The sequence below is a fragment of the Cebus imitator genome, unplaced genomic scaffold (genome assembly GCF_001604975.1).
Source record: "Cebus imitator isolate Cc_AM_T3 unplaced genomic scaffold, Cebus_imitator-1.0 Scaffold297, whole genome shotgun sequence".
Lineage (NCBI taxonomy): Eukaryota > Metazoa > Chordata > Mammalia > Primates > Cebidae > Cebus > Cebus imitator.
In genome coordinates, this window is record NW_016107612.1 from 2,444,982 (window position 1) to 2,470,372 (window position 25,391).

Consider the following 25,391-nt stretch of genomic DNA (forward strand, 5'->3'; position numbering starts at 1 on the left):
GGACACAGAGCAGCAGAGGTGGTAGCTTGATAGGGGTGTGGCATTCAGGGTTCTGTTTTGGTTTTTAAGATTTTTGAATAGGCCATTAATTTACAAGTTTTGAAAACTACAGGAGTATACAGTGAAGTCATGCTCCCACCCTTTTCCTGTGTGCCCGGCTCCCACGTCCCCTTAATAACATGGGTTAGTTTCTTATGTATTACATTGCTTTAGAAGGCTTATAGGCTCATATAAGGCAATGCTAGTATTTATTCTTTTTTGACAGAAAAGAAAGTGAATGTTTTTCACATTGTGCACCTATCACCACCATCCATCTATAGAATTCTTTTCATTTTGCAAAATTGAAACTCTGGCAAGTCTGTCCAACCTGTGGGTGCATGTAGCCCAGGATGGCTTTGAATGCAGCCCAACACAGATTCATTAACTTTCTTAAAACATTGGGAGATGTTTTGCAGGTTTGTTTTTCTTTTTCTTTTTTTTTTTTTTTTTCTCATCTGTTTTTTTTTTTTTTTTTTTTTTTTTTTTTTTTTCGTTGTTTTTTTTTTTTTTTTTTTTTTTTTTAAGCTCATCAGCTGTCGTTAGTGTTAGTATATTTTATGTGTGGCCCAAGACAATTATTCTTCCAGTGTAGCCCAGGGAAGCCAAAATATTGGACACCCCTGCTCTATACCCATTAAACAGTTAACTACTAATTTCCCCCTCCCTCTGGCCCGTGGCAACCAATATGCTACTTGCTTTTTCTATGACTTTAACTACCTAGGTACCTTATATAAGTAGAATTATACATATTTGTCATTTTGTGACTGGCTTATTTCACTTAGCATAATATCATGGTTCATCCATGTTGTAGCACAAGTCAGAATTTTTTTCCTTTTAAGGTTGAGTGATATTCCATTGTATGTATATACCACATTTTATTTATCTATTAATCTGCCACTGGACACTTGCATTGCTCCCACATTTTAGCTATCGTGAGTAATGCTACTGTGAACATGAATATGCATATATTTCTTTGAGACCCTGCTTCTAATTCTTTTGAGTACTCATGAGTCTTTTTTGTTTGTTTGTTTTTAAGACTACTTTTTTAGAGCAGTTTCAGGCTTACAGCAAAATTAAGAAGACGGTACAGAGATTTCCCATATACCTCCTGTGCCCACACATGCACAGGCTTCCCTGTTATCAACATCCCTCAGCAAAGGGTATGTTTGTTACAGTTCATGAACCTGTGTTGGCACATCATAATCACCCAAAGTCCATGGTTTACCTCTGTGTTCCCCTCTATAGGTTTGGACAAATGTATAGTGACATGTATCCACATGATACAAAATATTTTCACTGCCCTAAAGATTCTGTATACACCCTCTGCCTTTTCTTTCCTTCCCCCAGCCTCTAGCAACCACTGATCTTTTTACTGTCTTCCTAGCTTTGCCTTTCCAGAATGCCATACATTTGGAATCCTGCAGTATGTAGCCTTTTCAGATGGCTTATTTCACTTAATTATTTGCATGCATGTTTCCTTTATATCTTTTCAGGGATTGATAGCTCATTTCTTGTTAGCACCAAATAATATTCCATCTGGATATACTACAGTACTTTTTTTTATTGCATTTTACGTTTTGGGGTACATGTGAAGAACATGCAAAATTGTTGCATAGGTACACACATGGCAGTGTGATTTGCTGTCTTTCTCCCCATCACCTGTATCTGGCATTTCTCCCCATGCTGTCTCTCCCCAGCTCCCCACCCTCCGCTGTCCCTCCCCTATTTCCCCTCAACAGACCCCAGTGTGTGATGCTCCCCTACCTGTGTCCATGTATTCTCATTGTTCAACACCCACCTATGAGTGAGAACATGCGGTGTTTGATTTTCTGTTCTTGTGTCAGTTTGCTGAGAATGATGGTTTCCAGGTTCATCCATGTCCCTACAAAGGACATGAACGCATCATTTTTTATGGCTGCATAGTATTCCATGTTGTATATGTGTCACATTTTCCCTGTCCAGTCTATCATTGATGGGCATTTGGGTTGGTTCCAGGTCTTTGCTATTGTAAACAGTGCTGCAGTGAACATTCGTGTGCATGTGTCCTTATAGTAAACGATTTATAATCCTTTGGATATATACCCAGTAATGGGATTGCTGGGTCAAATGGAATTTCTGTTTCTAGGTCCTTGAGGAATCGCCACACTGTCTTCCACAATGGTTGAACTAATTTATACTCCCACCAACAGTGTAAAAGTGTTCCTATTTCTCCGCATCCTCTCCAGCATCTGTTGTCTCCAGATTTTTTAACGATTGCCATTCTAACTGGCGTGAGATGGTATCTCAGTGTAGTTTTGATTTGCATTTCTCTAATGACCAGTGGTGATGAGCATTTTTTCATATTTTTGTTGGCCTCATGTATGTCTTATTTTGTAAAGTGTCTGTTCATATCCTTCGCCCACTTTTGAATGGGTTTGTTTTTTTCCTTATAAGTCTGTTTTAGTTCTTTGTAAATTCTGGATATCAGCCCTTTGTCACATGGGTAGATTGCAAAAATTTTTTCCCATTCTGTTGGTTGCTGATTCACTCTAATGACTGTTTCTTTTGCTGTGCAGAAGCTGTGGAGTTTGATTAGGTCCTGTTTGTCTATTTTGGCTTTTGTTGCCAATGCTTTTTGTGTTTTGGTCATGAAGTCCTTGCCTATGCCTATGTCCTGAATGGTTTTGCCTAGATTTTCTTCTAGGGTTTTTATGGTGTTGGGTCTTATGTTTAAGTCTTTAATCCATCTGGAGTTAATTTTAGTGTAAGGTGTCAGGAAGGGGTCCAGTTTCTGCTTTCTGCACAGGACTAGCCAGTTTTCCCAACACCATTCATTAAACAGGGAATCCTTTCCCCATTGCTTGTTTTGGTGAGATTTGTCAAAGATCAGATGGTTGTAGATGTGTGGGATTGCCTCCGAGGCCTCTGTTCTGTTCCATTGGTCTATATCTCTGTTTTGGTACCAGTACCATGCTGTTTTGATTACTGTAGCCTTGTAGTATAGTTTGAAGTCCGGTAATGTGATGCTTCCAGCTTTGTTCTTTTTGCTTAAAATTGACTTGGCTATGCAGGCTCTCTTTTGGTTCCATATGAAGTTTCAGGTGGTTTTTTCCAGTTCTGTAACGAAGGTCATTGGTAGCTTGATGGGGATAGCATTGAATCTGTAAATTACTTTGGGTAGTATGGCCATTTTCACAATATTGATTCTTCCTTACCATGAGCATGGAATGTTTCTCCATCTGTTTGTGTCCTCTCTTATTTTGTTGAGCAGTGGTTTGTAGTTCTCCTTGAAGAGGTCCTTACGTTCCTTGTTAGTTGTATTCCCAGGTATTTTATTCTCTTTGTAGCAGTTGTGACTGGCAGTTCGTTCTTGATTTGGCTCTCTTTAAGTCTGTTGTTTGTGTATAGGAATGCTTGTGATTTTTGCACATTGATTTTGTATCCTGAGACTTTGCTGAAGTTATACTACAGTATTCATTCATTCATCTACTTAAGGACATCTTGGTTGCTTCCTTTAAGATTTTTTCCAAGTTTTGGCAGTTACAAATAAAGCTGCTATAAACATCTATGTTCTGGATTTTATGTATACATAAGTTTATAACTTCCTTGGTGAAATGCTTATATGATTTGACTGTGTCCCCACCCACATCTCATCTTGAATTCCCATGTGTTGTGGGAAGTAGTTGAATAACTGGGGCAGGTCTTTTCCATGCTGTTCTTGTGATAGTGAATAAGTCTCATATGTCTGACAAGATTTGATGGTTTTAAAAAGAGGGGTTCCCTGTACAGGCACTCTCTCTTTGCCTGCCACCATCCATGTAAGATGTGACTTGCTCTTCCTTGCCTTCCACCATGATTATGAGGCCTCCCCAGCCATGTGGAACTGTAAGTTGATTAAACCTCTTTATTTTGTAAATTGCCAGTCTTGGGTGTGTCTTTATCAGTAGCATGAAAATTGACTAATACAGTAAATCGGTACCAGGAGTGGGGTGCTACAGTAGATACCCAAAAATGTGGAAGCCACTTTGGAACTGGCTAACAGGCAAGAGTTAGAACGGTTTAGAGGGCTCAGGAGAAGACAAGAAAATGTGGGAAAGTTTGGAACTCCCTAGAGACTTGTTGAATGGCTTTGACCAAAATGCTGATAATGATATGGACAATGAAATCAAGGCTGAGGTGTTCTCAGATGGAGATGAGGAACTTGTTGGGAACCAGAGAAAGAGTGACTCTTGTTATGTTTCAGCAAATAGAATGGTGACATTTTGTCCCTGCCTTTCAGATTTGGGGAACTTTGAACTTGAGAGAGATGATTTAGGGTATCTGGCAGAAGAAATTTTTAAGCAACAAAGCATTCAAGAGGTGACTTGGGTGCCATTAAAGGCATTCAGTTTTAAAAGGGAGACGGCATAAAATTTCAGAAAATTTGCAGCTTGATGTGCAATAGAAAAGAAAATCCCATTTTCTGAGGAGAAATTCAAGCTGGCTGTAGAAATTTGCATAAGTAACCAGGAGGTGAATGTTAATCCCCAAGACAGTGGGGAAAATGTCTCCAGGGCATGTCAGAGGTCTTCACAGCAGCCCCTCTCATCACTGGCCCAGAGGCCTAGGAGGAAAACATGGTTTCATGAGTCAGGTCCAGGGTCCCCATGCTGTGTGCAGCCTAGGGACTTGGTACCTTATGTCTCAGCTGCTCCAGCCATGGCTGAAAGGGGCCAATGTAGAGCTTGGGCCCTGGCTTCAGAGGGTGCAAGCCCCAAGCCTTTTCAGCCTTCAGGTGAGAAGATATATGGAAACACCTGGATGCCCAGGCAGAAGTTTGCCACAGGGATGGGACCTTCATGGAGAACCTCTGCTAGGGCAGTGCACAAGGGAAATGTGGGGTCAGAGCCCCCACACAGAGTCCCTGCTGGGGCACCACCTAGTAGAGTTGTGAGAAGAGGGCCACTGTCCTCCAGACCCCAGAATGGTAGATCCATTGACGGCTTGTGCCATGCATGTCTGAAGAAGCCACAGACGCTCAATGCCAGCCTGTGAAAGCAGCCGGAGGGGAAGCGGTACCTAGCAGAGCCACAGGGGTGGAGCTGCCCAAGACCATGGAAACCCATCTGTTACATCAGCATGACCCAGATGTGAGATATGGATTCAAAGGAAATCATTTTGGAGCTTTAAGATTTGACTGCCATGCCTTATTTCGGACTTGCATGCGGCCTGTAGCCCCTTTGTGTTGGCCAGTTTCTCCCATTTGGAATGGCTGTATTTACTCACTGCCTATATCCGCATTGTATCTAGGGAGTAACTCACTTGCTTTTGATTTTACAGGCTCACAGGCAGAAGGGACTTGCCTTATCTCAGATGAGATGTTGGACTATGGACTTTTGATTTAATGATGAAATAAGCTAAGACTTTGCGGGGGGACTGTTGGGAAGGCATGATTGGTTTTGAAATGTAAGGACAGGAGATTTGGGAGGGGCCAGGGGCGGAATGATATGGTTTGACTGTTCCCAACCCAGTCTCGTCTTGAATTCCCACATTTTGTGGGAGGGACCCAGTAGGAGGTAGTTGAATCATGGGGGCAGGTCTTTCTCCTGCTGTTCTCATGATAATGAATAAGTATCACAAGATATGTTGGTTTTAAAAAGAGGAGTTCACCTGCAGAAGCTCTCTCTCTTTGCCTGCCACCATCCATGTAAGATGTAACTTGCTCCCCCTTGCCTTCCGCCATGATTGTGAGGCCTCCCTAGCCATGTGGAACTGTAAGTCGATTAAACCTCTTTCTTTTGTAAATTGCCAGTCTTGGGTATGTCTTTATCAGCAAGGTGAAAATGGACGAATACAAATGCTAAACAACATGATTGCTAGATCAAATGGTAAAATTGTTTACTTTTGTTAGAAGCTGCCAAATTGTCCTCCAGAGTGGCTATATCATCTTGCGGTGAAAGAGAGTTCCTGTTACTCTACATCCTCACCAACATTTGGTGCTGTCAGTGTTCTGATTTTGGCTATTCTAATATATATAGTGGTATCTTGTTTTTATTTGATGACATATGATGTGGAGCAACGTGTTATATTCTTATTTGCCATCTGTATATCTTTTTTGGTGAAGTATGTATTAAGTCTTAAACCCATTTTTTGATCAAGTTTTTTTTTACTTTTGAGCTTTAAAAATTCTTTGTATATTTTGGATACAAGTCCTTTATCAGTTGTGTCTTTAACAAATACTTTCCCCCAGTCTGTGGCTTGTCGTCTTATTTTCTTGACATTGTCATTTGCAGAACTTTTTACTTTTAATGAAGTCCAACATCAATTATTTTCTTTCATGGATCATGCCTTTGGTGTTATATCTAAAAAGTCACTGCCGTACCCTAGGTTATTTATTTCTCTGTTAGCTTCTAGGGGTGTTATAGTTTTGCATTTTACATTTAGGCCCGTGATCAATTTTGAGTTAATTCTTGTGAAGAGTATAAGGTCTGTGTCTAGATTATTTGCATGTGCATGGCCAGTTATAGCACCATTTGTTGAAAAGGCTATCTTTTCTCTATTGTGTTGCTTTTCCTCTTCTGTCAAAAATCAGTTAACTATTTATGTGGGTTTAGTTCTGGGCTCTCTGTTCTCTTCCATTGATTTATTTGTTCTTTCGCCAATATCACGTTGTCTTGATTATTATAGCTTTATAGTAAGTCTTTTAGTCAGGCAGTGTCAAGTCCTCCAACTTTGTTCTTCTTCAATATTGTATTGGCTATGCTATCCTGGGTCTTTTGTCTCTTCATATAACCTTTAGAGTCATTTCGTCAGTATTCACAAAATAGCATGCTGGGATACTGATTGAGATTGCATTGAATCTGTACATCAAGTTGGGAAGAATGGACATCTTGACAGTATTTAGTCTTTCTGTCCGTGAACCTGGACTATTTTTCCACTGATTTCATTCTTTGATATCATTTATCAAGATTATGTAATTTTCCTCGTATAGATCTTATACATATTTTCTCCTAAATATTTTGTTTTGCTGCGGCTAATATAAATAGTACTGTGTTTTTTGTTTTTTGTTTTTTTTTGAGACTGAGTCTTGGTCTGTCACCAGGCTGGAGTGCAGTGGTGTGATCTCAGCTCACTGCAACCTCTGCTTTCCAGGTTCAAGTGATTCCCCTGCCTCAGCCTCCAGAGTAGCTGGGACTATAGGTGCACGCCATCACGCCCAGCTAATTTTTTTGTATTTTAGTAGAGATGGGGCTTCACCATGTTGGCCAGGATGATCTCAATCTCCTGACCTCGTGATCTGCCCGCCTCAGCCTCTCAAAGTGCTGGGATTACAGGCATGAGACACCTCGCCCAGCTGTTGCTTTTTAAAGGTAGATTGGAAAGCATGTTTCGTATGTGCGTAGGATGATCACCAGAGGGGTAGAGATTGATGGGACAGAATAAATAGAAGAGTCAACTGAAAGAGCAGGCTGAGGTGGGGAGGTGAGCAGGAGAGAGGGTTGTGAGGACAGATGGATATAGCTACAGGCATATCCAGATTTGGTTTATAAAGCCAAGGGGTGGAAGCAACTGAAATATCTGCTGGAGATGGATGGATAAGGAAGATCTGGCAAATCCTTACAGTGGAATAGTACTCAGCCTTCAAAAGGAAGGGAGTCCTGTCACATGCTCTGCAGCATGAACGAACCTGGAGGACATTATGCTATGTGAAATAATTCTACCACAAAAAGACAAATACCATGTGAAACTCTTACAAACAGAAAGCAGAGTGATGGCTGCAGGAGGGGTGGGGTGAGGTGAAATAGGGCTGTTGTTCTTAGATACAGTTTCACTTTTGCAAGATGAAAAAGTTCAGAAGATCTACACTATCTAGTCATCCCTTGGTATCTGGGGACTGGTTCTAGGACCCCCTCCTTCAGACACCAGAATCCGTGGATGCTTAAGTCTCTGATGTAAAATGGGGCACTTTAACCTTAATAGTGTAAGGTAACAACAACAACACAAAGAAAACGGTGGGAGGATACCATTTGCATGTAACCTGCCCACATCCTCCCTTATACTTTAAATTATCTCCAGATTACTTCTAATACCTAATACAGTGTAAATGCTTTATAAATAGTTGTTATACTATATTATTTAGGAAATAATGACAAGAAAGCCTGTGTATGTGCAGCACAGACACGGCCATCCTCGGCTTAATTGTGCAGTATCTGTCAGCAACCACATAACACTTGATCCATGGCTGGCGGAGTCAGCCTGTGAAACACTCCTGCAGTGGGACTGAGGGCTCACTTACACTGACAAATGGTTAAGATGGTAAATTTTATCCATTTTGGGCCATAATAAAAGAAGAAGGCATGACTCTGTTGGCCCCTCTTTCTCCTTAAACCTCAGCTGGGCTGTCAGCAGAGAGTGAGGGTGACACCTTGGTGGGTATAGGTGGTCTGGGAGTGTGGTAGCTCAGTGCAGCTACTACTGGGCTCGTGGCAGGCATTGCAGGGGTTCTCGGGTCAGGCAGCCGTTGAAGCTCAGCAACTGGACCACCCCACCCACCTCCTTTAACAAGTCAGACTTCAAGGGTGTGCAGCCTTCCTCGGAATCAGAATTCTCTTCTTGGAGTTATTTAGAATTCTCAGGCAGGCCCTGGCTCTTCTTCCTCCAGTTCTGTGATGGGTTGGAGTGGACTATTTTTGGTACAACTAATATACTGGAACCATGCATTTTTTATTAAGATCCAATATTTAACTTGCTAGATATTCTGGTAGAAAAGCTTTGGGCTAGTAAAATGAGTCTCAGGCTTTTTTTATTTGGGAAATGAGGGGGAAGCTGTTTAAGAATAAGGAGAAATTTTATCTGATTTTAGAGGTTTTTATGAACTCTTGCCCAGTTAGATTTGACCTGACCTGGGAAAATAATGATCACCTCATGTTCACATAAACAAGCTGGCTGCAGGAGCGAGGAGGCTCAGGGCCCTGGGTGCTGCTTATCTCACCAACGTTCCACCCCTGGCAAGAACTCTGAGCAGGGCTTGGTGCAGACCTTTTCATCAAGGTTCTGACATTGAGACATACTTCCCACCCTTTCTGCAGTTATAACAACATGTTCGTGGGAGCCGATATCTCAGGAGGACTTTATTGTGCCCCAAGGCATTTTTTTTTTGTTCCTTTTTCTTTTTTTTGTTTTAGTTATTAGAACTTTTCTGAAAATAAAACCTTGGATAGAAACATATATAAAATTAATTTACATATGTGAAAAAAAAAGCCCAGAGCTGCCCTTATGAAAGTATGGGTGGTGGTGTGGCCAGGCCTGTGTCTGTTCTCCCAACACACACCCTCACCCTAGAGCCCTAAGTAAGCTCTGAGATGCCTCTAGAGTACACTTCAGATTTGAAAACTGCAGCTCCAGGGCCATGTAAGGAATTTGCATTCTCTATAATCTCTTTTTTACCATTGAGATATAATTGAAATAGAGTAAAAATTTACCCTTTTTAGTATCCAGTTCAACATGTAATTGTGTATCTGTCACCATAATCAAGATGTGAACCGTTCCATCCCCACCCTCCAGAACTCCACTGCATCCTTTTATAGCCCCTTCCTTCCCCGACCCTCAGCCCCTGGCAACCACTTATCACTTTTCTTTCCCTATAATTGTGCCTGTTTCCAGATGCCATATAAATGGAATCATACACCTGGCTTTTGAGTTAGACCTCTTTTACTTAACATAATATATTTGTTCCTTTTAGGATTGTATCTTTAAGGAAAACATATTTTTATACCCAAGATAATTTGAGCTCGAAAATGAATGCTTTTGGGCTGGGTATGGTGTTTCACACCTGTAATCCCAGCACTTTGGGAGGCTGAAGTGGGCAGATCATGAGGTTAGGAGATTGAGACCATCCTGGCCAACACTGTGAAACTCTGTCCCTACTAAAAATACAAAAATTAGTTGAGCGTGGTGTCGTTTTCCTGTAATCCTAACTACTTGGGAGGCTGAGGCAGGAGAATCACTTGAACCAGGGAGTTGGGAGGTTGCAGTGAACCAAGGCTGTGCCACTGTACTCCAGCCTGGCGACAGAGTGAGACTCCGTTTCAAAAACCAAAAAAACAGAAAGAAAATGAATACTTTTAAAACATTGATTTTTATGTATTTACAGGTTGCAAGTGCAGGTTTCTTACATGCGGATATTGCATAGTGGTGAAGTCTGGGTGTTTAGTGTTACCATCATCTGAAGAGTAAACATTGTACCCAACAGGCATTTTTCCAACCCTCACCCCCCCCAACCTCCCACCTTTCATAGTACAGTGTCTGTTATTCCACTCTGGATGGCCATGCACACTCATTGTTGAGCTCCCACTTATAAGAACCTGCAGTGTTTGACTTTCTGTTCCTGAGTTATTTCACTGAGAATAATAGCCTCCAGTTCCATCCATGTTGCTGCAAAAGATATGATTTTTTCTTTTTTCTTTTTTTTTTTGTGGCTGAGTAATATTCCATGGTATATATGTGCCTCATTTTCTTTATCGAATCTGGTGTTGAAGGATGCCTAGGTTAATTTCATATTTTTGCTACTGTGAATAGTGCTGCAATAAACATGTGAGCGCAGGTATGTTTTTTATATAATGATTCCTTTCCCTTTGGATATATAGTCAGTAGTGGGATTGCTGGTTTGAATGGTAGTTAAGGTAAACACTTTTTAAAACTAGAATATTCTAGTCGAGGTTCTCTTGGGATCCAGTTGGTTTTCTGTACTCTTCTTATGTTGAAATTGATGCTGCCCACAGTTGCTTGTTTGGCTCCCTGGAAAAATACTAAAGGAACTGCAGTGTGAATGTGACCTGCCGAGTAAGGGTGGCTCACTTACCTGTGTTTTCAGGGCATGACGTCGCATTCTCTGCCCAAAGCCTGCCATACACTGTGACTTCAGTCAGCAGCTGTTGCCAGTGAACGTTTCTGTGGACTCTATTTGTATTCCTGTAGGCTCATCAGATTCAAGAGATGTTTCCCCAGGTTCCATACCATCTAGTGCTGCAGGACCTCCAGCTGACACGCTCAGTGGAAATAACAACAGACAACATTTTAGAAGGACGGATCCAAGTACCTTTTCCTACACAGGTAAAACAGGGATTTTAAAGCATGACAAATGGATTCTGTCTTCACAAAGATTGAATACTCTAGGTTAACTGTTTTAGTTACTTAACAGCTGAATATTATTTATGACCTAGTGAAGGGTTTCTGTAAACTCCCTAACTTTCCCTAATTAATAGCTGAGAACAGACTCACTGAAGATAAGGTGAGTATTTGAGTAACTTTTTGTTCAGACATGCGCTCTAAACCAGGCTGCCCTTGCCAGTCTAGGAAGTCATAGTATTAGTTCCTATTGGACAAAGACTGACACTTTTTTTCTTTGAAGGGCAGATAATAAATATTTTAGGCCCCATAATCTTTGTTGCTTCTCAGCTCTGTTGTCATAGTAGTACAGCAGCCATGGATAGTATTTAAGTAAATGAGCAAGACTGTGTTCAATAAAACTTTATTTACAAAAATAATTAGAGTAGTGAACTGGGCCTTCAGGCTGCAGTTTGCCAACACCCTGCTCCAGGAGCTAGTGCCATCTGTCCCTAGTTGGCTTTGCACACTGGTGTGGTGTTCTACTAGCTACCATTCATCTATCTGAAGTGGTATTTTTGGTTTTTAAAAAGGTCAGATCTCCACTTTGATGGGTACAAGAAGTATTAATATATATGAGCCTTCTGGCAGGACCACAGAATTTGTTTATGACCAGGGAATAATCTACCCCAAATTATTGTTTTAGTATGTAAAAATATGTGGGAATCTATTAATAAAATTCTAAAACCTGAAACTCTCTGAAGCGGGAAAGAGCACGGACTTAGTCACATGGGCGGAGATATTAGATGTGATTCCCGGTTCTCAGCTATTTGACCTGGCTTTGACTGTGGATTTCCCCAGAAGCAGACCCTGGGACAAGGATTTGAATGCACGTAGTTAAATTTGGGAAGTGGCCACAGGAATCACAGGTTATGGGTAGGGACGTGACCTGGGGAAAGGAGAGTGGCCAGTAATGGGTTTGTTATCAAGCAAGTTACCACCATGGGTGACTGAAGCTCCTTCCCATTTGGTGCCTCTGGGATACAGCGTAGAACATATGCCTTGCGGGAGATGAGGAGCTGGGGTGTTCATAGACTAATTCCCTTCCTCACTGGTTGAGGGCTGCCTCTGGAGTGGCTGAATTACCTCATGTAGCCAGAGAAAGTCCTCAGGCAATGAAATACAGACACCAGCCTGCCAGCAAGCACTGAGGCAGCGAGACCTGAGGGGTGCTGGCCGGTCCCCAGAGTGTCTGCAGCATTGTGTAGATCCTAAACTGGCTAGAGGGAGAGTAACAGCAGCATCTGTTTCACAGGATGTGAAGATCAATAGTCACGTCCCGGGTTTCCGTGGTGCCATGCGCGAAGTTAGGTGTTCAGTCAGTGTTATCTGCCGTTATCGTTGTTTTTGTTGTCTCGTTACTGTTACTCAAGAGGAAACTAAATGTGGGGCCAGTTGACTCTCACTGACTCTCAGACGTGGAATTCTAGGTTAGGCCCCAGCCTCCTTTGTCTTGCTTTTCATCTTTAAGGCAATTTAATTTCTATGATGCTGTAGACTTCCTTCAGGTTACAGGCTGGGTTGGGTACCACAGCTCCCTCTGCCCTCCAGGGTTCCGAGTCTGATCTGATTTCTGAGTGACTGTGGACTGTGTGGTGCTTTTTCTCTTCCAGCGGTCCGATAGTATCAGACCTGCATTGAACAGTCCCGTGGAAAGGCCAAGCAGTGACCAGGAAGAGGGAGAAACTTCTGCTCAGGTAAGACCCGCACTCTAGCAAGGGCGAGTTCCTGGAACTGGGAGGGGAATGTGGTCCTGGCAGTGGTCTTCCTCAGTCCTGATGCCTGTGAGGCTGAGGGCAAGAGGACAAAAGAAACCGTGCTGTATCTGCCCCAAAGATGAAGGGCAGCAAATCAGGCTGTACCCGTGGTGTGGCCCGTGTTTCCACCCAGGGCTGGCAGCCACTCCCTGGGTATTGCCCTCATGTGCTGGAGGAGAAAGGGGTCGTGCTTCCCTGGGCCAGCCCTGCAACCTTGAGCCTGTGTGAGAACCCGTGGAAGGGCAGAAAGAAGCTGGGCTCGGGACTGGGAGGGTGCCTGGACCCATCTAAACCCAGATGGGGATGGCCTAGGGCAAGCTCTCCAGGGAGCTGAGGCCATTGAGATGCCCTCCCCTGCACCTCACCTGTCCAACTCAGGATTTCCAGATACTTCATGCATTTTGCAAAACAAACTGCCTGAGCTGGCTGGGGCTGGGGGAAGCATGGCTTTCTTGAGAACCAGATCTGTCTGGTGACCCACTTTGGGTGCCTTGAGGTGGCCACCCTAACCCCAAGCAGCAGGGCCGAGGCACCACCCTCCCTCGCCCATGCCTTCCGCCCTTCACCTGCGTCCCTAGTTCCCACTCCTCTTCTGTGATCCCATTCACTTCCTTAGTTACCATGTCAGAGCACTTTCTTGTGCAACCACAAATAAAAATTGGACAACCCCGCCTTTGCATTTCTGTGTTTGTGCTGTGAGGGGCTTTCCGGCATGTGGGCTTGGGTCTAGGGTGCCGCTGCCTTCCTTACCAGGGTGCAAAAGGTCTCTTCTAGAAGCACTGGTAAGTGACACAAGCTTTCACCTCTTGTGTTTTTCTCTACAAATAGCAAACAGTAAAAGCTACTAGGATTTCTTCAAATCTGTTGCTGGGTTAAGATTTTCATATCCACATCTGTAATGGGATTATGCGTCATTTTTGAAATGGTGTATGGCTTCTAAGGAAGGGGTCCATGTCTGCATTTCCAGTTTTTGGATAGCTGGCGAAGCTGAGATAGGGACACCAGATGGGCTTGGGGGCATCTGTGGGTACAGCACATTCAGTCTCCGGATTTTTCCACCTCTGCTTCTAGAGTTAGCATGAAGATTTCTAAAATATATATATATTTTAGAAAGTATACGTTTCACAAGGAATCTTGCTGTGCAACATTTTTGGTCATTTGTGAAGAAATAACAAGTCCTTGAATACCATCAGTTAACAGAAACTTCAGTGTAGCCCAGTAAGCTTATCAGCTCCACTCGCCCTCCATTCTGGTCTCTGCCCTGCCCCCGCTCACACTGGTAATAGTCAGGCTTGCAGCTACACAGAGCAGGGGCTGTGGTGGGCTGCTCCTGTCTTTCCAACGTCTCCTTGCCCCCTCACTTACCGTTCTTCCTTTCTTTCTTTTCTTTCCTTCTTTCTTTTCTTTCTTTCTTGACAGGGTCTCGCTCTGTTCAGGTTGGAGTGCAGTGGCATGATCTCTGCTCACTCCAGTCTCCACCTCCAGGGTTCAAGTAATTCTCTTGCCTCAGCCTTCCGAGTAGCTGGGACTACAGGCATGCACCACCACATCTAGCTAATTTTTGTATTTTTAGTAGAGACAGCTAATTTTTGTTTTACCATGTTGGCCAGGATAGTCTTGATCTCTTGACCTCGTGATGCGCCCGCTTCAGCCTCCCAAAGTGTTGGGATTACAGGTGTGAGCCACCGCGCCCACCCTCACCGTTCCTTCTAACCTGCTCTAGGCTCAGGCTTAGAGGAGAGGGTTAGGATAGGACAGTGAGACCCCAGCCTGTGTATGTGTGTATATATATGTAGATGTTGTGCCAACTCTCTCCCTGCCCCATCTGGCCCCAGAAACCTCAAATATACTTCCTTTGACCCTAGGCTGGCTGTTGATGACCACTCCCACCTTCATGGGTGTCTCATCTCTCCAAGTGGTCCTTTTGGGCAGAGTTGTTTTTAACAACCTTAGGCTGGTTCCCTCAAGCAGGAGCCCCGTCCAAGCTCCAGGACACACAGTGTTACTGGAGTCAGTGGAAGGCAAAAGTGTTGCCATCACAGCTCTCCGCTGCCCTGTTTTTTTATTGACTACTCCCAGTTTCTTTCTGTAGATTTCTCAGGTGTATGCAGCCACCAGTTCCCCCGTTCCCTGACTCTAGGAGATATGAGTGGTTCTCTTGAAGTTCCGTCTTGAGCTTAGCTGAAGGCAGGAAGAAGTGAGGGTGGGTCTGGCGGGAACTCTGAAGTAAAACAGCCTGCCCCTCAGCTGTACCCACCTCCACCCTGTCACAGCCTAGAAGTGGGCAATGGGCTGACCCTGGCCAGCCCAGGTCTGCATCTGGGAGCATGAGCAGCACAGATGGTCGGGCACCTGCTAGGACACAGGGGTGCCTGGGCATTGTCGTGGACTTTGGAGCTTCAGCCAAAGCCAAGGAACCATATAATCCATCCTGTCTCTTAGATACTTAGGGCTGGGCACAGTGACTCTCACCTGTTGTCCCAGCACTTTAGGAGGCTGAGGTAGGTAGATCGCTTGAGCCCAGGAGTTTGAGACCAGCCTGGGTAACATAGCAAAACCCTGCCTCTACAAAAAATACAAAAATTAGCCAGGTGTTGTGGCATGAGCTTATAGTCCCAGCTACTTGGGAAGCTAAGGTGGTAGGATCACCTGAGCCTGGGGAGGTTGAGGCCGCGGTGAGCCGAGATTGCACCACTGCTTCCCAGCCTGGGTGACAGAGTGAGACCCTGTCTATAAAAAAAATAAATAATAGCTGCTTAGCATTTATTGTTTTTACCTCTGTTTTCAGAGTCAATTGAGGTTATAAAATTTGTGCAGAAGATTTGATAAGACTGTTTTACATTTTTGAGCAATTAGTAGAAGTGAACAGAAAATTCCCTGTGATGCAAACTCACAGTTGACGTGTTGGTAGCATATTCTGAGAGTGCAGCTTGAAGGTGCTTATGTTTTTCCTGCTGGTAATCGTTTACTTAGCCCTCTGATGTGGAACATTCTGTGAGTCAGGTCTTGTTCTTGGTGCTACTCAAGCCGTAGGCAGCAGGCCTGCTCCGTTACCGGTAGCTTATGGTTCCTATTTCCTGCCTCCCTGCTTGGCAGCAGCCCACCCTTTAAATCCAGAACAACTTTGTCTGGGGTGCCCTGTAGGCAGGGAACCTGCTTAGGAGGGAGGCCTGTGTTCACAGCTACCTCTTTGCTTCCTCCCCTGTGTCCAGACCGAGCGTGTGCCGCTGGACCTCAATCCTCACCTGGAGGAGACACTGGACTTCGGTGAGGTGGAAATGGAGCCCAGCGAGGTGGAAGACTTCGAGGCTCGTGGGAGCCGCTTCTCCAAGTCGGCTGATGAGAGACAGCGCATGCTGGTGCAGCGTAAGGATGAGCTCCTCCAGCAGGCTCGCAAGTGAGTCGCTTCTCCAGCCACGCTTGGCATAATCCAGGTCAAAAACCAGTGGCTAAAGGCCGTTGTCAGGCCCATGTCTAACAGATGCCAACAGTGAAAAGCCATTACATGCCACCCCCAAACTCAGATTTCAAGCCTCTCTTGAAAAACCAGAGCATCTGATAACACTGGGCCCAACTGGTCTACCTCTGATGCTGGTGTCACTGGTCATCTCCCCTGGACCCCTTTGGCCACGCTTGCCAAGAGAGCACTTGTGTGCCAACCTGTTCTAAGTCCTTTATGTGAATTATTGTACCAGCTCCAAGAGGGAGCACTGTTAACCCATTTGGCTGACATAGAGGCTGGAGAGGTTAGCACTGGCCGGGCCCTGGCATCTCCTCCCAGGCCCTTCCCCTTGACCACTCTGCCTTTCAGCTGAGTGTTGTGAACACACACGGTGCATCTGTGTGTGACACCCCCATGGCTGGTGGCAGCTGCAGCAGGTGCATCTTGTGGATAGAGGGGTTTTGTCCCAGCTCTTGAGGACAGGGCTAGCACTGCGTTCATCCAGTGGGTTTGCGCCCTGGTGGACCCTGTCATTGTGGGGGTTCTGTGCTGCGCCTGTGGGTGGAGGGGACGGGCTGGGAGAGGCAGCGTGGAACAGCACTGGAAGGTTCCTCCCTGGTGCAGAGAGAACTTGCGCCCGTCTGTTGGGGGCTGGATGTCTTTGTCATGGGTGGTGCTGAGTGACAGCTTCATGAAGGTGCCTAGACATGGGGAGATGTGAAATCAGCTTTCTGGATGTGTTCCACAGTTCCCGTCTCTCCCATGTGAGAGAAAAAAACTCTTCTGTTTTTTCTAGGCGTTTCTTGAACAAAAGTTCTGAAGATGATGTAGCCTCAGAGAGCTTCCTCGCCTCAGAAGGTGCGTCCTCCGACCCCGTGACCCTGCGTCGAAGGATGCTGGCTGCCGCTGCAGAACGGAGGCTTCAGAAGCAGCAGACCTCCTAGCGCTCCCTTGCCTCCCTCAGCCGCCTCCTGCGGAGGAGGCCTGTCCCAGTTCTGCTCGCTGCGTGGAGAAGCGGGCTTGACTGCATTGCCGCTGTATAAAGCATGTGGTCTTATAGTGTTTGGACAGCTGACAGATTTAATCCTTCTTTGTAATACTTTCTATGTGACATTTTCTTCCCCTTAGAAACACTGCAAATTTTAACTCTAGCCATGATCTCTTCTGGTGTTGACTGGACTGCCTGGGGTGGGGGACGATCAGGAGGCAGTGAGCAGTCGCCTGCCTGCAGGCAGCTTCAACTCCTGCCTCATGCATACATCCCACAAATGCAGGTGTCCTGAGCGCCACATCCAGCGGGAAGAGTGTGGGGGAGACGCCCAGTGTGAGCCCGCCCCCACATCATGGGGTAACATCTGTTAGCAAACTGCTGTCCTTGTGGAAGCGTGCAGACTGTGCCAGAGGCCAGACCCATGGGCTCCTGGACCCCTGAGCCAGCAGGGCAACTTGGAATAGGAACTCTTGGTTCAATACCTGAGGCAGAGCAGGGAAAGCCCAGGGCTGTAGGTGTGACAGAATCACCCGTTTCTGTCCCACTACATCTGGGACTGACTTTCTGAGACCCTAATCCAAAGCCAGCTTGATTTCCGTGACTCTGGTGCTCCTGCCTCTCATGAGTATGTGCCATGGGTTCCCTCCCCTCCCAGCATTTCCTTGTCCCCTGTGGACCTGGGGAGTGTTAAGCAGCAAGCTTAGGTTTATGGTTTTCATTTATTGGTCAAGTAAATTAGGCAATGCCGAAGCCTGTGGGTTTGGTCCTTGAACAAGATGTGGGCCTTGCCAGATGGGAGAGTAAACCTTGAAGGGCCTTACTGAAGAAATAAAAGATAACTTTTGTATCTTTTACCCCGGGAGCGCTGCGTTTTCATAGCTGTGTTCTTCCTGGTTTAATTCAACAGAGACAGTAAGGTGTGAACCTACATGGCCTTGGAGCAGACCCAGGTCCCAAATCTCTTCAAATTCTTCATGTTTAACTTTAAGGATTTGAACCGTGCAGTCGTAGGTTACAGACTTCAGTTTTATGGCCATTGGATTACCTTTTTTTTTTTTAACTGTTTGAAAGATTTGTTTTGTGGTAGTCCTTTTGGGAAGAATCCAGTATTATCCATAATTATTGGCAAAGTTAAATGTATTTTACATAACTGAAAGTTTTTAGAATGTTGAGAATGTTGAAAAGTAATTGAAAAAGGTGATAGGTACATTTTTAGGCAAAGATAATTTATTTCAATAAATCTTTCAAAAGCCTTACCTTGAAATGCTGTTAGTAAATTTCTCTGATTTTTTTAAAAAAAAAATTTGTTTTGCTGAGAGCATAGCTATTTGTTTTTATTGTAAAACAATAATAATAATAAAAAGCAAACTCTACTAGTGTGCTGTGTGTGGCTGGAAGCTAAGGCAGCTTTTTCCAGAAGTGCCATTAAATCTCATTTTGATTTGGATTTTGTGAGCACTATTTTGGTTGGAGGGTTTTTTCCATCATTTTGAATTGAGAACTTTTATTTTTCCTAGTAATATATTTGGAGAGGGCAGAACTGCATTTTTCTTTCCCTTGTATTTATATCTTTTTTTTTTTTTTTTTTTCAGGTAAGTGGGTAGCAAAAGATTCTTTTACTCTCCTGGAGTTATGTTATACTTTACACGTTGCCCCCATTATAAATGCTACTAATTCCATGTGTTTGCCTGTTTCTGATGTGTGAAAAGAAACAGTTGTTTAGATCGATTTTAGAGGTCTTGACACGTAAAACAGCCATACCACACTGTTCACTGCAGGAGCTTAAGTAGCTTGTAATGACCCAAAAAGCCAAGTCCTCAGTCTGCAGATCCATTTCACACCTGGACCCTTGAGGGTTTCGCCACTTCCTGGGGGCGTCCAGGTGCTGAGGGCAGTTATGATGGTGGGCCTCTCCTCCCAGGACCCGTTTCACTGCCCTGGATGGCTGCAGGGTCAGGCAGATGGCCTTCACGCCCAGTGCCTGGAGAAGCAACGCTCAGGCTGGGCTGTGGATCCAGGTTTGTAAGCTCAGCACAAGGCGTGGCCAGGTTCTCTGGCGGATGGTGGTTGAACTTCCCCTGGCCTCTGTGGGCTCTTGGGGAATGAGGCTGTGTTGCCCCCTCCATTTTCTTAGTAGCCCTGTTTTGTTGACCTCCTGGGTTCTCTTGAGTTTTTGTTTTGTTTTGAATTGTGAGGCTTTTATGTACCATAGAGGATGATGGAGCATATGACTCTTTCACTTGTGTTAATGTGAATCCAGGTGCCCAGGCGGCCTCTTGGGCTAAGTAGACAAAGGGCTCTTTTATCTGTAGGCAGCAGACTTGATCCTCTCTGTGGTGGCTTTCAGTTCTGCTGGAGCAGGACACACATGGAAAAGGAAGCCACGGCCTTGCCGACAAGCCTTGGCAAGGAGCAGTGCCCGCCCGCCTGCCCTCAAAGGCCCTCTAGCATCTGGGCCTCCGCCTCGCAGGGCTGCTGCTTTTCTGTTAGGTTAGACGTGGCTCCAGCCTGGCTGATGTTAGAATCACTGGGGAGCCTTTAGGTGGAATCATTTACTGTCAACAACTGAGGTGAGCCGCCTCTGGCAGCCATCACACACAAGGTCAGGCCCTCATAGTGTGGGACAGAGCGGTCTCTGCGGCCAAGGAGATCCGGTCACGAAATCCAAAAGAGTCTGGCAGAGTTGAGAGGAATCTGTCTGCAACTCTTGGGGTCCTGTGGGAGAAAAACAGGTTTCTCCCCAAAAGAGGGGTCTGTGGTGCTTTTTCTGTTTTCCTTAGGGCTCTGAGTCATTAGAGGTCCCCTCTAGATCTTTTCATGTGGTACCCAAGATGGCAAAGAGGAAGAAAGGGGACGGAGGAGGGGAAGTAAGCGGGAGGATGCTTAGGAAACGAAGCGCGCAGAGAGAACAAACACGTATTTATTTTTAAAGAGGGGGTTCCAGTTGACTAGAAAATAATGCCAAAAACAGGATCCCAAAAGAGAAAAAGTAGGAAGTCCTTACCAAGGTAAACATATATCTTGAATATTGGCTTTTAATTAATAGGCTGACTTCTAACTGTAGAGCTCTTTTAAAAAAAAGCCTTTCAAGCCTCTTATTACCTGATTTTAGGTGGGACAAACGGCTGATATTTCTTGATTTTGAGTCTTTTTAGCCAAAGATACTCTCCCAAGTGGCAAAGCCTTATCCCCAAACATCAAAAGTCACGCAAATATCAAACCAAAAGGGACTGATTCTCTGGGAATGGAATCGGCTGTAGCAGTGAAAGTGCCACTGTTGTTTGTTTGTTTGTTTTTTTAAATCTTGCAGGGGATCCAAAGCAGGCAGTTTGAGCATTTTAACTGATTTCAGATCTGATCTCAGCCAAAACGTTACTACGTTCTCTGGATGTTAACATTCCAACATCAGGGTCAGTCATTAGTCCTGGTTTAGAAAAACAAATGTGTTGGATCTGCATTTTTATAATCTCGATGGGTAGTTTTGTGTTCATTTCCCCCCTTTAAACAATTACTCTTTTAATTACCTTATTGCCCTAAGCAACTGCCAGCTAGGCAACAAAGGTGCTTCTTGAAGCCCTGTCGTCATTGAGTGGTCTAACTGGGTGAAAAACGGTTCGGAAATTGGCAGCCATGAGAGCCAGAAGAGGTTCACAGTGGCTCTGGGACTTTCTCAGTATGAGTTTCAGGGCGGAGATCAAAGACCTGCAGGGTTTCCAGAGGCAGCAATGATGGATATCTTTTTGTTTACCTCCTAAATAGAGGCAATTTTCTCAGAATTTCTTTTAGAAGCTTTTTAGGTGCCATTGGAAGTCTCCTATTTGATTTGGTAATAAAACTAGCTTTTTCCAATTGTGTGCGCAGATAAACTGGGATGGGGGAGGACACTGTGGAGCTTTAAAAATATATATAATAGATCAGTTCTGCCACCACTCCCCTTCCTCCAATTTAATTGGCCTTTTTGCTGCATCCTTTCCAAAAAATGCTGCAACCTCCCTTCTAAGAAAAATGAGGCAAAGAAACTTCTGTTGGTTTTGTCTGCAAAACTCATTTGAAAGTTGGGGAAGAACCCTATTAGAATATGGCTCAGTTTTAGAGAAATTCAAATATGCCATATATAGAAAATGTTAGGGTTTCCTTCAGCCTTCCATGTGGATCTTGGTTTGTTACAAAGTCAAGCTGTGGCCTGGATTGCAAACCTTCCTCTCAATAGAGAGTAGGTCATGTGCTCCTTTCTGCAGGTAACAAGTTGGAGTTTGGGGAACTGGGGGAAAGCAGAAGAGGTTTAAGGGGTGCCTGGACTGGTTGGGTATTTCTAACAGTACCCCTTGTTATTCCATAGTCTCTGAAACCATGTCCCCTGCCTCCACCCCCTTGATTCAAAAGACTACTGGAACTTGCCCAGAGGGGCCTTTCTGAGCCTATAATTCCCATTTGTTGGAATGTGGAGAGGATTCCAGGTAACTGACCTCTTGGGGGCTTCCCCGTCTCACTGAAGACGCCATGACGCATGATGCTCTTGGCTGCTTGGCCAGTAAGTGGCACATGCACATTAGGCAAGGATTTCAGTGGGCTGCTGTCACCTCCAGGTCCCTGTTGCAACGGATTTGCTAATTATCACAGCAAAAGCGGGCAATGTGGGGGGTGCTGAGACCTACAGGCTGGGGGAGGTACAGGGATCAGACTCCGTGTGCCCCACCAAATTGCTGGGTTACCCACTGTGTGTCCAGCCTGCAGGGGGCTTCCTGGCATCCAGGTGCAGTTGGGGTGCAAACCAAAGGCAATCTTCCTCGTCAGGCTGGGCCCAAGCTCCTCCTGGGCAAGTGAGTGGCTGGGACATTTTGGGTGCAGATGGGCTCAGGCAATTGGCCTCATTCTTGGGACCACTCATCTTCCCACTGTGGGGGGACCACTGGCTGCAGAAGAAACAGGATCCTGCGTGATAGGAGAGGAGGCTCACCTGCCCTCCTTGCATTTCTTCCTTCCTAAGCCTCACTTCCACCTCACTCTCGAAAGCAAAACCTCGTGAGGGTGAGAAGGTGCGGGGCACTAGGAGGAGAGGGCGTCGTGGGAGAATTGCGGCCCCCTGCCCTCGTTCCTAGGTGGCACTCGGCAGCAGTCATCTCAACTGCACTCTGAGCTGGGGCCCCAATGACAGCACTGAGGAGATGGGCAGGACCTGTGGGGGACTCCTAGCTCCTGGCCTCCCAGCATGTGTGGCCGAGTCCCTCCTTCCCTCTCCTGCCAGAATGAAGCCCACCCCATGAAACCATCGTTGGAAGGCACAGGGTGAGACTCAGGAGTACAGACAAACATTCTCTTTTATTGAGCTACACAGGAATTTTCCATTAGAGAAGTAGACTGGCAGTGTGTAAGATATCACAGAAACCTCACCAATTGGGAATAGAAAGGCTTACAAAGACCCGTGGGCTTTTTTTTCTTTTTTCCTTTTTAAGTTTTTTTTTTTTTAATTTTTTTTCTGTTTTGTCTTTTTGCCTCCTCTTTATTTGAAATGGCTGTGACTGGTCTTCTTCAGCAAAGATTAAGTCTTAAAAGTGAAACCGTGAAGAGGTTTGGGGTTTGGATATTAGTCAAAGAAATGACAGGTTTGGTCATGAAAACGGTGGCTTTAATGTAAACACTACATTCCATCTTTTTAAAATTTTTTTGTGTTTTTTTTTCCATCTTGTGGTATTTAAAAATTTTTTTTTGTTCTTTTTGTCTGCAGCACAAACATCCCCACATGAGAGAGCGGACACAGGTCACCAAAAGAAAGGCAAAGGTGGGGAGGGGCGCACACACGAAGGAGGGCGTCGGCAGGGACTGGAAATCCAACACAGCAAAGGGAAAAGCCACAAACTGTTTCCCAAGGACTAGGAAAACTGATCTTCGGGGGTAATACATCGTACTCAGCAGGACAAAAAACAAAAACTAAGAAAACAAAAAACCAAAAAAAAAAAAAAACCCCACAAAGGCTATCCATAGAGAGGGGGTCGGTGGGCAGATTGTTTTCTATGGGGCTGGATTTCCATATACGATGGATGTTCTTTTTGGCAGCTACTGGCCAGTGAGAGCTGTGCTTTTTCTATACAAACCTGGAGTGAGTGTGTGGCAGGAGTGGCTTAGGGCCGCAAGGTGGCGTCTGTGGTGTCTGGGCGGCCGGCAGGCAGCAGGGTTTGCAGTGGCCTGTATGGCCTTCTGGAAAGCCCGGCCTGAGCACACTCTGGACCAGTGCACCGCACGGGAGCCCCAGGTGGCAGATGGACCTGGCACCCCAGCAGGCGCGCCAGGGGCCACACCGCAAGGTGGGATGGGGGCAAGCATGGGTGCAGATGGGTATGTTTTATTTTGCAAGAAAAAGAAAAATATGGATAAAATGGTGAGTTTTCCTTTTTTTTTTTTTTTAAGCTACAAAGCACATGAGAAATGTTCTTTTTTTTCCTTTCAAATTCTAAATGTGAAGACTCAACTAAAACCGGATTCTACAGCATTCTACAGAAATACACAGCCGTCAGTCACTCTGGGGTCGTAGGTTAGACAGGGGCTTGATACAGAAAGGCTGTGTGTCTTACAAAGGCCAAAAGGTCATGCTACCAGGAGATCAACGTCAACAGCAAAGAGTCCGTGAAGCAGTCTGTAGAGAGAGAGATAAGGGGTCCAGTCTGACCATTTTCTTTGATTTTAAAAAACAACCAACCAACCAAAAAACCCTAGAACATTTTGACTAGTGCTGGGATGGGGCAAGATAGGGCAGCAGTACGAGGGGTCAGAAACCCCACTGGAGTCCTTCCCCGGCGCCTGGGGAAGCCTGGGCCCCCAGGACCCTGACTCGAGTCAGGCCTGCAAGTCCGGCCCTCCCCAGGCCACGCCTGTCCCCCTTGCTCCCCGCCTTCCCACATGCCCTCTTGGAGCGGGGGTGGTTTCAGCTCTGCAGGTGAACTTCAGTCCCCTCCTGTCAGCTGCTTTTAGAAAGCAGACCAAGTCTCCCTGTCCTCTGATTCTTGCCATCTTAACATGAATAAAGAAAACTCAGGAGACAGTGGATTGGTCGGAGCAATGATTCTTCTAGATTCCTGAAATTAACAACCACCACCACCCGAAAGAGAAGCAACCTTAAATTGTTCTGTTGGGTGTGTAAGGTGAGGAGAGGCTTAGGGCATTGGCCGTTTCTGAAAGGGTCTGGAATTTGCCAAGAGCAGGACGGAGCTGAGGGTGCAGAGGCTCTGAGGGCGGAATACAGAGAGCTGGCTGGGCCAAGGCCAGGCCTTCTCTGCCATTCCCTTGCTCTCAGAAATGGGGCTGAGAGAGGAAAACCCCAGGGCTATACTCAAAAGGAGGGACTTCCAAACCAAGTTCCCATCTGGACATGTGTGAATGTGTACACACACACACACACACGTGCATGCTCACGTGGGGTCCCAGGAAAACCTCCATGAGTTATGGGATGGCGGTCAGTTCTGTCCACAGCTCTTTCTAGTACAAACTAAAAAGATTTTTTAAATATATATTTGTATATATATATATAAGGTTTTGTTATGCCTTTTTAAAGTTTATTTACCAACTTGCATTTGTTAATGGGGTGTGTGTGTGTGTGTGTGCGTGCGCACGCAAGCTGTTCTGTGGGTGCTGGAATCATTACCAAATAGGTTGCTATACAGGACAAGAGGTCAGTACAAGCCGCAGCCCCGGAGGTTGTTGGCAATGATGATGTCAGTGACGGCGTCGAACACCACCTGGATATTATTCGTGTCTGTGGCACAAGTCATGTGACAATATATTTCTTTGTTGGGTGAGCGGTTTTTGCTTTCGAATTGTGCTTGGATGTAGGCAGCTGCGTCTTCATAGGTATTGGGGCCTGTAACAAGACACAGAAGAACAGGGAGAGGCCCTGGTGAACGCTGTGGGTGGACAGAGCTGGGGACGTGGAGACAAGAAGCAGGTTGTGGTGTGTCCCAGGAAGTGGGATGAGACAGGAAGGGAGCAGTAGGAACTGCCGGGCAATTCCAAGCTGTAGTTGCATTTTTTTTTTTTTTTTTTTTTT

The 25,391-nt window shown here is 45.3% G+C and overlaps 2 protein-coding genes across 3 annotated transcripts in view; one reads left to right on the top strand and one right to left on the bottom strand.

Moving 5' to 3' along the window:
• The window catches only part of AMFR (autocrine motility factor receptor), a 52,905-nt gene extending 34,179 nt beyond the window's left edge, over positions 1-18,726 (top strand). Inside the window, exons 11-14 of one of the 2 annotated variants that reach the window (XM_017502696.2) lie at positions 10,975-11,109; positions 12,777-12,860; positions 16,133-16,317; positions 17,159-18,726. In XM_017502696.2, coding sequence (XP_017358185.1) covers positions 10,975-11,109; positions 12,777-12,860; positions 16,133-16,317; positions 17,159-17,306 — 552 coding nt within the window. In that variant the 3' untranslated portion in view covers positions 17,307-18,726. The remainder of the gene's footprint in view (positions 1-10,974; positions 11,110-12,776; positions 12,861-16,132; positions 16,318-17,158) is intronic. The other variant, XM_017502697.2, reaches the window with a different exon arrangement.
• Positions 18,727-22,653: 3,927 nt separating this feature from the next.
• The window catches only part of GNAO1 (G protein subunit alpha o1), a 168,597-nt gene continuing 165,859 nt past the window's right edge, over positions 22,654-25,391 (bottom strand). Inside the window, exons 8-9 of the mRNA XM_017502699.2 lie at positions 24,990-25,205; positions 22,654-23,984 (exon numbers count right to left, since the gene is read on the bottom strand). Coding sequence (XP_017358188.1) covers positions 25,018-25,205 — 188 coding nt within the window. The 3' untranslated portion in view covers positions 22,654-23,984; positions 24,990-25,017. The remainder of the gene's footprint in view (positions 23,985-24,989; positions 25,206-25,391) is intronic.